The sequence below is a fragment of the Prionailurus bengalensis genome, chromosome C1 (genome assembly GCF_016509475.1).
Source record: "Prionailurus bengalensis isolate Pbe53 chromosome C1, Fcat_Pben_1.1_paternal_pri, whole genome shotgun sequence".
NCBI classification, from domain to species: domain Eukaryota; kingdom Metazoa; phylum Chordata; class Mammalia; order Carnivora; family Felidae; genus Prionailurus; species Prionailurus bengalensis.
This window is the reverse complement of record NC_057345.1, coordinates 102,215,142-102,228,615: the sequence shown is the minus strand read 5'-3', so window position 1 is coordinate 102,228,615 and position 13,474 is coordinate 102,215,142. Positions and strand designations below refer to the sequence as shown.

The window sequence follows — 13,474 nt, the reverse complement described above, 5'->3', positions numbered from 1 at the left end:
TGTGCCAGAAGCTTTACTGAGAGTTATTGGCACCTCTATTTTATTTTATTATTATTATTTTTTTAATTTTTTTAACGTTTATTTATTTTTGAGACAGAGAGAGACAGAGCATGAACGGGGAAGGGTCAGAAAGAGGGAGACACAGAATCTGAAACAGGCTCCAGGCTCTGAGCTGTCAGCACAGAGCTGGACACGGGGCTCGAACCCACGAACTGTGAGATCGTGACCTGAGCCGAAGTCAGATGCTTAACCGACTGAGCCACCCAGGCGCCCCTGGCACCTCTATTTTAGATGAGGAAATTGGCCTAGAAAGGTTGAGTCGCTTGCTCAAAGTCATACATCTGGGTCTATGTGATTCTGGGGTTTTTTTGAAAAATTTTAATGTTTATTTATTTGAGAGAGCAAGAGACAGAGCATGAGCAGGGGAGGAGCGGAGAGAAGGAGACACAGAATCTGAAGCAAGCTCCAGGCTCTGAGCTGTCAGCACAGGCTCTCACGGGCTTCAGGTCAGACCTTGTCAATCGGTTCAACACAACTCAGTCATGGAAGGAAAAGTGGGTGGGGTTCCAATAGTTTAGGTTCTATGTAGAGGTGACCCTGTTGGGATTTCACTGGGAGCATGGCATTTAATGAGGACACCTCATTATCAGAGATATATTGGTCTCCTGAAGAAGATGAGGAAATGAATAGCATTCGAGATTCTTCGTCTCACCTTCAGTCTACTGTCTCAGAGAACAGTCTTACCATCACTTGCCTTGCTAAACATACAACATTTCATCTATTCCTTTATTCAATAAAAACCAACATTTAAAAAAAATTTTTTTTTTCAACGTTTATTTATTTTTGGGACAGAGAGAGACAGAGCATGAACGGGGGAGGGGCAGAGAGAGAGGGAGACACAGAATCGGAAACAGGCTCCAGGCTCTGAGCCATCAGCCCAGAGCCTGACGCGGGGCTCGAACTCACGGACCGCGAGATCGTGACCTGGCTGAAGTCGGACGCCTAACCGACTGCGCCACCCAGGCGCCCCAAAACCAACATTTTTTGAGTGCCTAGTAGGTGCCAGGCACTGTCCCAGGTGCTGAGGATACAAGTTCTAAAGCAGATGTGGTCTGAATCACTTGCCGTTTTCTAAGCTGTCTGGGAGACGTTACTGCCATGCTTCCCTTTTCCTGGAAGATCCTTCTCCTCCTTTCTTCTTATCTTGCAGACATCTTTTCATTAGGCCAGGAAAAAAAAAGACCACTGGGCTAGAAGGGGTTCTTCTCACCTCTAAACTTCCAGAGCATTTTGTTGAAACTACTCTTCGATGTAGTGCATGAAAGTTAGCATTTATCTATCCCCTTTACTATTGATAAGGTATTTACATAAACATACATACATACTTGGTTAGTGATTCATAAAAATTTCACATAGTAGGTATTACTACTGTGATACAGTACCTACTGTATCTCAAATGATAAAACTAAGGCTTCAAGAGGTTAAGTGACTTGTTCAAGATTAAACCGTTAGAAAGGAAGAGGTGAACTTTAGAACTCAGTCTTTTGAATTCCACATTCCAATCCCCAATGTGCTGTGTGCCCTATTGGATTTTGACTGTTCTACTTTTATTGGATTGTTTATTGCACTGTCCTGTCTCCTAAGTGATTTTGTAAGTTCCTGAAAACATAGATCATATCTTAGTCAATTTTGTGCCCCTCTTAATACCTAGCACATTGCTAGGTCCAAGCTAGTTAATAAGTAATTATTTACTGAATAAATAAATGATTTATTGAATGGATGGATTTAGAAGATTATTGGGGAGATTGTTACATACTTGCTGGCCGTGTAGCTCTCTTATATTCATTAAACAGGATGGTTCTGTATGTTTGGCATGATACATTGGGTTTTCAACTTAGTGTAGCTGGTGGTCTCTTGTGTATAATTTGAAGGGAATTTCACCTTCCTGGCTGTCCACAAATGTCTAACTTACTTACGCGTTTGAAATTGCCATCTCCAAGGGCACTGTTTATGGAAGTCAGAGCTAAATTATACTTACTGCTTGGAAATTGGCTTCTTACTCCTTCCCTGTTAGTGTATTAGCATGAATTTGTTTACTTACTGGTGCTCAGGGGGAATATCCTAACAAGGTAGAAGGCAAGTTCTTCTAGGGCCTTTGGGGGAAGGCCTCCTTCTCACTTCATGGAAATGTAAAGACCACTATGACAGATGTCTGATGGTGCTATGGTAGTGGCCAGGGTGGTGGTGGGAGGTTCAAAGTAGTTGTGGTTGCAAACAGCAAACAAGCATTGGCTTGGGGATGAGCTGATGTGTTACTTCACTCAGAAAACAAAATGCCAAGAGCCTCAAGGCGGGGCCTGTGTTGACAGCTGCTGGCCCAAAATTGACTGGTAAATCTTGAAGACCACCCAGTCAATTAGGATCAACTTTTGGAGGACCTCTGGTAGAAGAGGTATTTAGACTGAATATTGCCATGTGGCTTGTAACCAGTTTTTTATTATTTCTCTCATGCGTTTTCTGGGCTTTCCATTGGGAATATTTTGTGAACCAAAAGTCAGTCTGAAAAATTTTAATTCTGTAGGAAGAATTAAATAAAATATTTGGAATTAGGACTCTTCTGGAAAATCCAAGACCCATATTTGTCTTTATTTTTTCTTGGTCTTCCTGATTAACTTGCTCATTGGCATCTAATCTTATATGTTAATTTGATACTTTCTTGTTTATAAATGCTTTCACATACATTGTTACCTACCAGATGGATTCTCCTCAAATACAGATATCCATTTAGGATTATCAAAACTTTTGGGCTGTGAACTATGACCTGAGTTAAGCCTAAATTAACCAAATTCTGCACGAGTAGGAACTCCCTCAGCTGCTTTTTTCTTGTCTTTCAATACTGTCATTACATATTTCTCAAAGTCCAAACATTTTCCAAGTACCTCCTAATGTTGTTTTGCTTATGGTCTAGGCCAGAATGAAAGTGACTTGACATTGACAGTGATCTTCAGTGAACTTTCACCTTTGGATGTTTTCCCTAGGGTGGGTACTGGGGACAGGAAGTGAAATACAACAAAAGGGTGGGTACTGAGGACAGGAAGTGAAATACAACAAAAGGGGGCCTTGTGTGCTTGTACTTAAACTTATTAAATAATGTTCAGTTGGGGCAGACACCTCAAATATTCCTGAATACAACTGTCCCACTACTGAGAAAGGAAAATTCCTGTCTGACTTTGGCTTGAATTTTCTCCTCTCCCAAAAGAACTGACAATGTCTTAGTTTCCATAGAGTTGTCTTCTGACTGAGCAGCCTGAACATTAGCTCCGCATTTCCAAGTTCAGCGTGAGAAGCACCTAGCTCTGTAGGCCTCCTTCTGAAAATGGGGAAATCTTATACGGTGGAGAGAATGTCAACTCTAGTGTCAGTCTAACTCAAATCCCACAATGACACCTATTATATAATGTGTGTCTCTCAATCTTGCCAAGCCTCAGTTTCCTCATTTGTAAAGTGGCAACAGTATTGCTTACTTCATAGAGTTTTCTAGGAAGATTGCATGGGATGATGTATACAAAGTGTCTAGTGTAGTGCTTATAACCTCTTCCCTTTTTGCATCCACCTTCAAAGTATGCTGGAGCATTAGAGGCTGAACCTTTAATGACATTGAGCCTTCGTCTGATCAAAGAAATAAATATAAAAGTTACTGCTGCCACTTCTTTGCAAAGCCTCTTTAAAAGACTGAGTTCTCAGGGATGACTTTGGGTCCTTGCCTCTGGTTCTGTGTATCACTGGGTGAGATGCTGGTTGTCAGGTGGAGAGTGCTTTAGGCAGCTGAGAGATAATGTGCTTTTGGTCTCCTTAATTGGCTTATTGGCATGGGAATCGCAGGCTTCAGGTTACCTCCTCCTTTTCCCAAATAGAACTTGGAGGGCATGGAGAGCTCAGAGACTTCATTCCATCACTAAAGTCATCTAACAGGCTTGTTTGAGTGTTTGCTATCATCATAATTTTAGTTTAATCCAACCTGGGTTATAGTTCATTCCCTTGAAGCTCTGGACTGGGTATCAAATTTGGGGTCAGTCCGTACTCGGGTCAGTGCCAAATGCTCTGCTTCTGCCATATTTAGAATTACTCTGTGAAAAATTTCGTCACCAGATTTTGCTAAGCTACCTGATAAAATCTGACATCGCAGAACCAACTTCAACGGCACAGGTCCTCTAGAAATAAGAATTTACTTGAGCATGGTACAGCGAGTGCTGTCTGTCCTGGTATGAATGAATGAGAGCCCTTGGATGGCTGTGGGAGTCTTGGTTTTGGAGACTTCAGGATTTAGGAAATAGACCAAGGAGTGGCTGCCCCACCAATATCAGATAGGATGTACCACTCAATGTAGTCGTGTCCCACTTACTGGCAGAAAAAAAATGATTGTTTGATTATCATCTGGGTTGTGTCTTTCTCCTTTGTTTCAAACTATTTTCTTCTTTGGAGTAAAATATGATAGCTGAAGTCCAGGCTTATGGAAGTGGCACTGTACATCTAATCTCAGAACATTCTGGATCTCTTATCTGACTTATAGCAGTCTTCTGTGACCCATCTTCCACCATGAAAACAGGCTATTCTACCTCATTCATATAGAAGATGTAGCAAAGCATTAAACTCAGCTTGTAGAATTCATAATCTGGAAGGGGAGACAGATATCATCACTTTCATTTGAAAGAAGACTTTGGAATAAAGAAAACAAAGTCTAAGCTCCATATTATGACACCCAAGTTTCTTCTGGAATATAAACTCCATGTGGCCAGAGATTTTTTTCCCCTGATGTGTCAAGAATCTAGAAGAGTGACTGGCACATAGTAAATGTTAAATAAATAGTCATTTATTTGAGTTTGAGTTGAGCCTGACTTTCCACCTTTATCTCTTATCTCACCTCCCCTCTTCTCTTATGTATTTTAAGCTCTGGCCATATCAGTGTGCTTGTAATTCTCCAAAAATGACAAGTCCTTACTCGTGCTATTCCACCTACCTTAAATTCCATCTCCATGGATTCTTTGTGTGCTTATATTGAACTTATATTTCAAGTCTATTCTCAAATATCACCTTGTGAAGTCTTTTTGATCCTAAATTATTGACTTGCTTGCTTTTCTTTTTTTTTTTTAGAGATACAAGTATGTTGTCTTTTTTCTTTTTTTTTAATATGTGAAATTTATTGTCAAATTGGTTTCCATACAACACCCAGTGCTCATCCCAAAAGATGCCCTCTTCAATACCCATCACCTACCCTCCCTTCCCTCCCACCCCCCATCAACCCTCAGTTTGTCCTCAGTTTTTAAGAGTCTCTTATGCTTTGGCTCTCTCCCACTCTAACCCCCTTTTTTTTTCCTTCCCCTCCCCCATGGGTTTCTGTTAAGTTTCTCAGGATCCACATAAAAGTGAAAACATACGGTATCTGTCTTTCTCTGTATGGCTTATTTCATTTAGCATCACACTCTCCAGTTCCATCCACGTTGCTACAGAAGGCCATATTTCATTCTTTCTCATTGCCACATAGTACTCCATTGTGTATATAAACCACTTGCTTGCTTTTCAAAGCTCCTGGATTCCTTACTCCCATATTTGTTGGGCTGCCTATCAGTCAGTCTTTAACAGTTTGTGTGTCCTTCGCATCAGATTGTGAGCTCCTTCGGAGCCTATCTGTCTTGGTCCATTAATATATAACCTGATCTATGCAAAGCAGAAATGTTTAGTGAAATAAAAGCAGAATTAAATATAGACTCATACGCCTGAAATCCTTAGAAAATAGAGCTGATGTGATCTGGATTTTGATGTCAATAATATATAAGACGGAGATAATAATAATAGCTTTTAGATTTGTTTCATTAAATTTGTTATATAAAGTCTTAGCAGAGCACCAGATGCATAGTAAATATGCAATAGATGTTGACCGTTAACTCTTTGGTGGGATAGTTCTTGTGGGCTTATATTCATCTCACTGTCCAAAGTCACTGGCATTGTTATCAATAGAATCGTTAGTTTCTGTTTTATAATAAGGATATAAATATAATTTTATAAGCAGGAGGGTATCTCCCACCAGCTCCTAATAGTAAAGATAAGGAAATAGTAACAGATAAAGGTAAGTGAATAGTAAAGATAAGGAAACGGAGCCTCCCTGAAATGAAGTGACTTTCCAAGACCCCACTCATGGTAAGTAGTGGAGCCCCAGGAATAAATGTGCTCTGTTCATTGTACTAATGAATTGTTCCCCCAAATTATTAGTTAAGTGGAGATGAAAATCACCTGGAAGATTGTGAAATATGTTTTAATAATGTCTGGTTTTGATATTAAGTCAAAATGCACATGAGTGAGGCATTTTCTACATATGTCAATCAACTCAACTTATCATGGTTGAGTTGCTGTTGTTTGACCTGGTGGTCTTTAAGCTGCACTACTAATCCATCCATGATTCATTAGACTTAAAAGGGACTTTGTAGCACCTCTAATTAAATGTGCATGTGCTGTGCTAAAACGATTAAGGGATATGAGGGTCAGAATAGTCATGTGACTTGCTAGGATCAAACATATTAAACCATTTCATTTGTAAGGATGGTTACAATAGTTGAGGGTTGTTACAGAATCGCTGGCTGTTTTGGCCAGGGTTGAACCTAATATCTTGGGAGAGACCTGGTCATTGGATCAGAAGGCAGAAGACCTCCTTTCTAGGCTATGTTCATTTTAATTTTTCTTAGTCTCAATTCCCCCATCTATATAATGGGCATAAGAATAAGCCATTTCTACCTCATCAAATGGAAGGATGTATTAAATAATGTGTAAAATGTAAATTAAGAAACTTGTATTATTGCTATTATTTTGCATGAATTGAGAATTGAACTTGCTGTAAGCTAAACTCAATTTTCTTTCTTTCTTTCTTTCTTTCTTTCTTTCTTTCTTTCTTTCTTTCTTTCTTTCTTTTCTGAAAACTTTTATATTTATTTATTTATTTATTTAATTTAAATTTTAGTTAGTTAACATACAGTGCAGTATTGGTTTCAGGAGTTGAATTCTGTGATTCAACAAGTGCTCTCCTTAGTACCTATCACCCATCTAGCCCATCTCCCACCCACCTTCTTTCAACCCACAGTTCGTTCTCTATCAAGAGCCTCTTGCGATTTGTTTCCCTAAACTCAACTTGCTATGAGAACTTGGTGTTATAATGTCCATTTTATCAACATGAAACAGGTCAGAGAGAGAAAGCGAGTGACACTATGAGCTGATGGTTAGAATCTCTTTTTCAGGGAATTTTTTTGGATGATAATAGATAATGTTAGTTTGACTATATGAATCAGATGATGTTCTCCAGTGACTTGTAACTGGCTCCAATGAAATTTCCCAAAGACTGTTTTAACTTCCTTAGTCAGGTATAACATTATCATTTATGTTCCTGATTGGCTGAAACTTCCCTTGTTAAAATACTATCTACAACAAACATCTGACGGCCAAGAAGTCTTTCCAGGTCATGCAAACGCATTGCTAATGGTTATTTTTTGAAGGCAGGAAGTCACAAATTGCCAAGTATTATAAAAAAAAAAAAAAGCTTGAAAACACAGAGGTGTTTTCTGATTGTATTTTTGAATACATGACCCTATTTGATTGAAATAACCTGTTCTGCATTTCTTATAATCATGATTTAGTTAACTTGAGTATACATTCTGATTAATAGCTAAAATAACTGATCTGGTTAGCCTAAAGATTTTATATAGCTATGATTTAGCGATGTATTTTCCAAAGGATTAACTTTTATTTTTACGTAAGGTGTTGATCTTGACTCTGAGTTTCCTATTTTAAGAGTATTATAGGGTAGCTTAATTTATGTTATTGAAAATGTGAGCTGGTGCCTCCATTCTGTATATAAAAGTCACTTTGTGAGGGAGTGAGAATTCAGGAACACAGAGTATTTCCAGGAAACAAATAAATGTATCTGAAAATGCTCCTCATGGGCATATACTACCTATGCTACCACATCTTGTCCATTTCTTTTCTAGTAAGCATGAGTTTCCCAGGGCTGTTCTAGCCCTAGCAAATCCCTCTCTTTTCTGGATTCCTAGGAGACATCAAGGCAGTACGTAACGGTGTGGAAAACTGCGTGGTAGTAAATACTACCTTGGTCTCTTGGTCTCTTGGTCTCTGTGAATGCACTCAGTTTCCACTTGTACTGTAAATACCTTTAGGAGGAGCCCCACTCCGTACTTTGGTATTTTCCAGAATCTAGCACAGTGCCAGGCACATAGTAAGCACCCAATAAACACATAATTAATCAACACTAACTGGGAAACTTCTCAAGGTCTGGGATTCTGTTTCAAATTATCTACATGGTACCTCATATAGGGCCACATGCTGATAGGTGCTTATTGATTGATTTGATTGAAACTATAAACAGAGTACCCACTGAATTTTTTAACTTCTGTGATAATCTGAGCCCCTAGCCTTTTTCCTCATTCCACTTGTCTTGCCCAAGCAGTTTTCATTTTATGCTTCTAATTGAGGTTGCCTGAGTTATCACTGAAAGTTACATTAGAAGAGATTCTGACATTCTTTAAGTCATTAGAGGTTGAAGAGATTATGAAATTTTCAGCTCAGTCCTTCTAAATACATAATAAGGAAATAGGTCCATTGTAGTTAAGTGACTTGTTCAAGGTGACTCATTAGTTTAATGTTACACTTTGAGCTCCCATTTTATTCCAGATGACATAGGGAGATAAGAGCAGAATCTCTGGTTTCCTAATTCTCCAGCCACAGTCCCCATTCCAATCCCAGACCCTATTGTCGTCATTAAAAAGTTATCGTTTAATGCAGTGATCTTTTTCCCTCCCCTCCCTCTTCCTAAACACTCCTTAGAGAAATCACACATCCAAAACCTCCCACCTTTTCATAATTTTTGCACATTGTGGTAAGGGGGATTTCATACCACTTTGTTCCCAAAGGTAGGACAAGACTTTTTTTTTTTTTTTTTAATTCTTGCTTTGAGAAGTTTTTTAAAAGTTCACAAGACTTGTGATAAGTGAGGAGCTCTTGGCTTATCACAGAAACAGTGGGATGTGGGAATCCGTGACTCAGGGGATCTGAATTACTGTGTGTGGCCACGTGTGTGAGACCATGCCACGGCTCTGCAGCGGAAAGGCATATAGAAGCAGGCTGGGACAGAGATTTGTCACTCAGCAGCGGCTCTCATCTTAGATGAGAAGCTCCACTTTTCTGTGCTTGAAGGGGACCAAAATTAGCCCCTGTGTGGCTCCAAGTATAACCATTATGTGCTTAGGCACACAAAACCTAGATATAAAACTTTTTTTTTTTCTCTTCTCATGAAGATGGTGACTTTACTAGTGAGTGATGAGAGGTAAACTAGTTTTGGGGCAGACTTTCCTGTGGCCAGAGCTTGGTTCAGTTCTGCAGTTCCCTGAATGTCTTCAGAACTGAAGGGTGATGAAAACTGAGGAGGATGGAGAGAAATGGCACTTTGCTCCCTGTGGGTGCCAGAGGTGCTGTGGGAGACTCTTGCCAGGAGGGGTGCCTGGGTGTGAGAGAGGAACACACCAGGGGTAGAAGGAAAGAAAAGGGAAGGTCTCGTGGGAGGGGTTTTCACAGGCCTGGAAACCTGCTACGGGTAAGTGAGGATGGCCACAAGATGGTCTGACTTTCTGTCCTGTCTTTCTTCATCCTGCTCATCAGTTGAGGACTGATGCCCAGGAGGCCTTGACCTTTGACATCAATGAACAGTCAGTTGTCAGCCTAAGACACTGCTGTTTCCGGCCTCTACTCATGTATGCATTTATTTACAGGGGAAGCAGTCAGAATCCTAGATGGTAAGGGTGGGTTGGAGAAAGAGGTTCCCAGGCTTAGCTTGCAGTATTTGACCTAAGGAGATTGCACCATCTGAGTTTGGAAAGTCTTAGGAGACAAGCTTCTTGGCATTGGGCCTTTAAAGCTTTAAAAATTGTAGGAAATTCCCTGGTAAATCTGACTCCAGCCTTCTCCATCAGTCTTCATGCCCCCCCACCCCCTCCCGCCCGCCCCCAGCCCCTTCGTTGAGTACAGAAGACACAGGAAGAAAGAACCATCTGGCACAGCATGCCAGCTTTTTATTTGGTTGCTCTCAATCCTACCTTCCTGTTTGGATCACCCCTCCCCTCTGCTCATACTTCAGAAACCAATCAAGGTGTCTCCTGAACTCATTTATTCCCTTTGTTTCCACCGCCTTCTTGGGTAACTTTTTCCATATGCTTATATCCTTGCCTTACACAGACTTTTTTTTTTTCATTTTTCATCCAAAATGGCCTGATTGGACTCTTAGGAAAAACCATTTACTCAAATATATGACCAAGTGTTTCTAAAAGCCCCAAAAAACTTCTACTTTTGATGACCAAGATATATAAATAAGAGGGGAAAATGCTGTGTTTAAAAATAGCTGACTGGTGGGCAATGATGCTGAGTGGTATGAAATTAAAGAACACGTTACTGTTGGCATTGAACATCCCCCTCCAAGTGAAATTGTCTAGATTTGGAGCTGTGTGGTCTCTAATTATTATTATTATTATTATTATTATTTTTATTTGGCATTTATGTATTACGTTGTCCCAGTTTGGCTTCAATGCCTTCACCATGCTGTCATTGGTACTCTTTACATCGCCTGTTGTGGACTAGTTTTCTTCAGCTGTTGCTAAAACTTACTAAAATGCCAGATGTCATGTTGGAAACACGAAACCTAAAAGATGGTCGTAAATCACAAAAACAAACCATAAAAAAAATAATAAAATACGCCGAGTGCTGTGCTCTGGAGCTTCCCAGCTTTAAGTCTCCTTTTGTTCAGCTCCCCCCCCCCCACTCCATGCCCCCCATCCAACCTCCCATCTTTTAGGGTGATGGGCGGGGAGTAGCTCTGAAGTTTCTCACCTAAGACTTGCTTGTTTATTTTGCAGATTCCGAGCAGAGCACCGGTTCAGACTCTGAGGTGCTCACTGAGCGGACTTCCTGCTCCTTTGACACTCACACTGACCTGGGCCCTGGTGCTGCAGGCCCTGTGCCTGCCGCCATGTCTTCCATGGAAGAGATTCAGGTGGAGCTGCAATGTGCTGACCTATGGAAGCGGTTCCATGACATTGGAACTGAGATGATCATCACCAAAGCAGGCAGGTAAGGACACGTTCCTTTGCACCGCCAGCTTCCAGGAATGGAGAAAAAAACTAGGAGCCATTACATTTTTCTTTCCCATTATTTGTGGTAGGTAGCATTGGTGAAGCCAAAGCAACTTGTACTCACTTTTCTGCATGTGGACATCTTGGTAAAGTGATCTTGTGTTTACTGTGATTTTGCTCTTTTCCTCCGAGGGCCATTCCAACCTCTGAATCACCCCTAGGCTCACAAACATTTTCTGCCTACAAATGTATTTCAGCTCGCACCAGAGATCCGTGGTACGTAAGGGCCAAACGGTAGATTTCCAAAGCAAGTATTATGTCACCATCCAATGTTTTCAAGAGAAAAAGTTTGCTCCCCAAGCAACAGCTTGCATTTTCTAAGGCATTTAAAACAGCCAGATGTTTTTGTAAGATTTTTTTGGTAAGAACTGGGCTTGGTACACGTCTGAGCCCTGCTTATTGATCCATGTGTTTTATTGTTGGCTTGAAATTATTACAGAACTTTAATGGTGACCCCGTGGAAACTTTTGCAAAACTATTTGTGTAGAATGATAGATGTTTTTATACAATTCTTTATTATTTTTTTAATGTTTATTTTTTGAGAGAGAGAGAGACATGGTATGAGCTGAGGAGGGGCAGAGAGAGAGGGACACAGAATCCAGAACATGCTCCAGGCTCCGAGCCGTGAGCAGAGAGCCCGATGCGGGGCTTGAACTCACGAACCATGAGATTGTGACCTGAGCCGAAGTCAGATGCTCAACCAACTGAGCCACCCAGGCGCCCCGAATGATATAAGTTTTTAAAATACAGTTTCTCTTAAAATAAGCACTTTTTATTAAGCTTATTCCTTCATTGGCATCTTTCAGTTTTTCATAGTTAGGTATCTGTTTTGTGCTGGATACTCAACGTATATTATGTTATTTAGACACCTTATAATCCCATACATGGATGGGGATTAAAAGGCTTAAAGAAGTTAATTAACTTGACTAAGGTCACACGGGTAGTAAAGGGCGGCTCCAGAATTCCACATACATCTGTCTGGTTCTAAAAACAATGTTCTTAACTATTTATAGTTCTGCACTGTTAAGAAATGGTTGTAATTTTTGCCCCTTGGATTAAAACAAAATGATTTAAATAAAAATAAATTTAGACTAAGTTTTTGAGTATATAGGAATAGTTAATTAAAGTTAAAACAATTATGCTGCTTTCATATTTTCAAAACCAGTCTACATAGTCTCACATCCTGGGGACCAAAAAGAGCCACCCAGCTGATCATAAGCTGTCATGCGAACATCGACATTTAAAGTAAAAGAATATTTGAATGCATATAGAGAAACCTTCCAATTCAACAAGACACCACAAAAACATGAAGTCAAACTGAACCTTAAGTCTTGTTCATTTTGTTTCTCCTTTAGAAGCTTCTTCCTTCTTGGGGCGCCTGGGTGGCTCAGTTGGTTGAGTGTCCGACTTCAGCTTAGGTCATGATCTCACGGTCTGTGAGTTTGAGCCCCGCATCGGGCTCTGTGCTGACAGCTCAGAGCCTGGAGCCTGTTTCAGATTCTGTGTCTCCCCCTCTCGGCCCCGTCCCCGCCATGCTCTGTCTCTCTCTGTCTCTCAAAAATGAATAAACATTAAAAAATTTTTTTAAAAAGAAGCTTCTTCCTTCTCTAAGTTTTAGTAGTGAACAAAACCATTAAAAAGCACTTTAGGAGAACACCTATGAAGGGAAATTATTTTCAATACCATCTCTTGTCAGTTGGCTTTCAGTCTACTTCTGTTTTACATTTTGAGATGTTATGGCTTAGAAGGAAACAGAGCAATTCAAGGAAAAAGTTTTTATTCTTCTTTTTTAAAAAAAAGTTTGTTTATTTTGCAAGGGAGATAGAGATAGAGAGAGAGATACAGAGAGAAAATGTGCAAGTGGGGGAGGGGGAGAGACAGAGAGAGAGAGAGAGAGAGAGAGACAGAGAGAGACAGAGAGAGAGAGAGAGAGAGAGAATCCCAAGCAGGCTCTGCACTGATGAGGGGCTCAGACTCACAAATTGTGAGATCATGACCTGAGCCGAAATCAAGACTCTGACCCTTAACCAACTGAACCACCCAGGTGCCCCTTTATTCTTCTTAGTTTTTGGCAAGGGGGGGGGTTGGATAGAAGGGAAAATATTACATTTTTTTGTTTGTTTATAAGATTTTCCAGTTTTATTTGAGGTTTTCACTTACTACTGTTGAGTATGTGTCTTCCAGTCATTTTTGTCTCTGATATCATTCCCTTGTTTTTTGCACTTCAGTGAATTCAG

General features: G+C 40.2%; 1 protein-coding gene across 2 annotated transcripts in view; it reads left to right on the top strand.

The window, feature by feature from the left end:
- TBX15 (T-box transcription factor 15) overlaps window positions 1–13,474 on the top strand; it is a 104,743-nt gene that overhangs the window by 47,001 nt on the left and 44,268 nt on the right. For both annotated transcript variants that reach the window (XM_043575966.1, XM_043575967.1), the window contains exon 2: window positions 10,962–11,175. In XM_043575966.1, coding sequence (XP_043431901.1) covers window positions 10,962–11,175 — 214 coding nt within the window. The remainder of the gene's footprint in view (window positions 1–10,961; window positions 11,176–13,474) is intronic.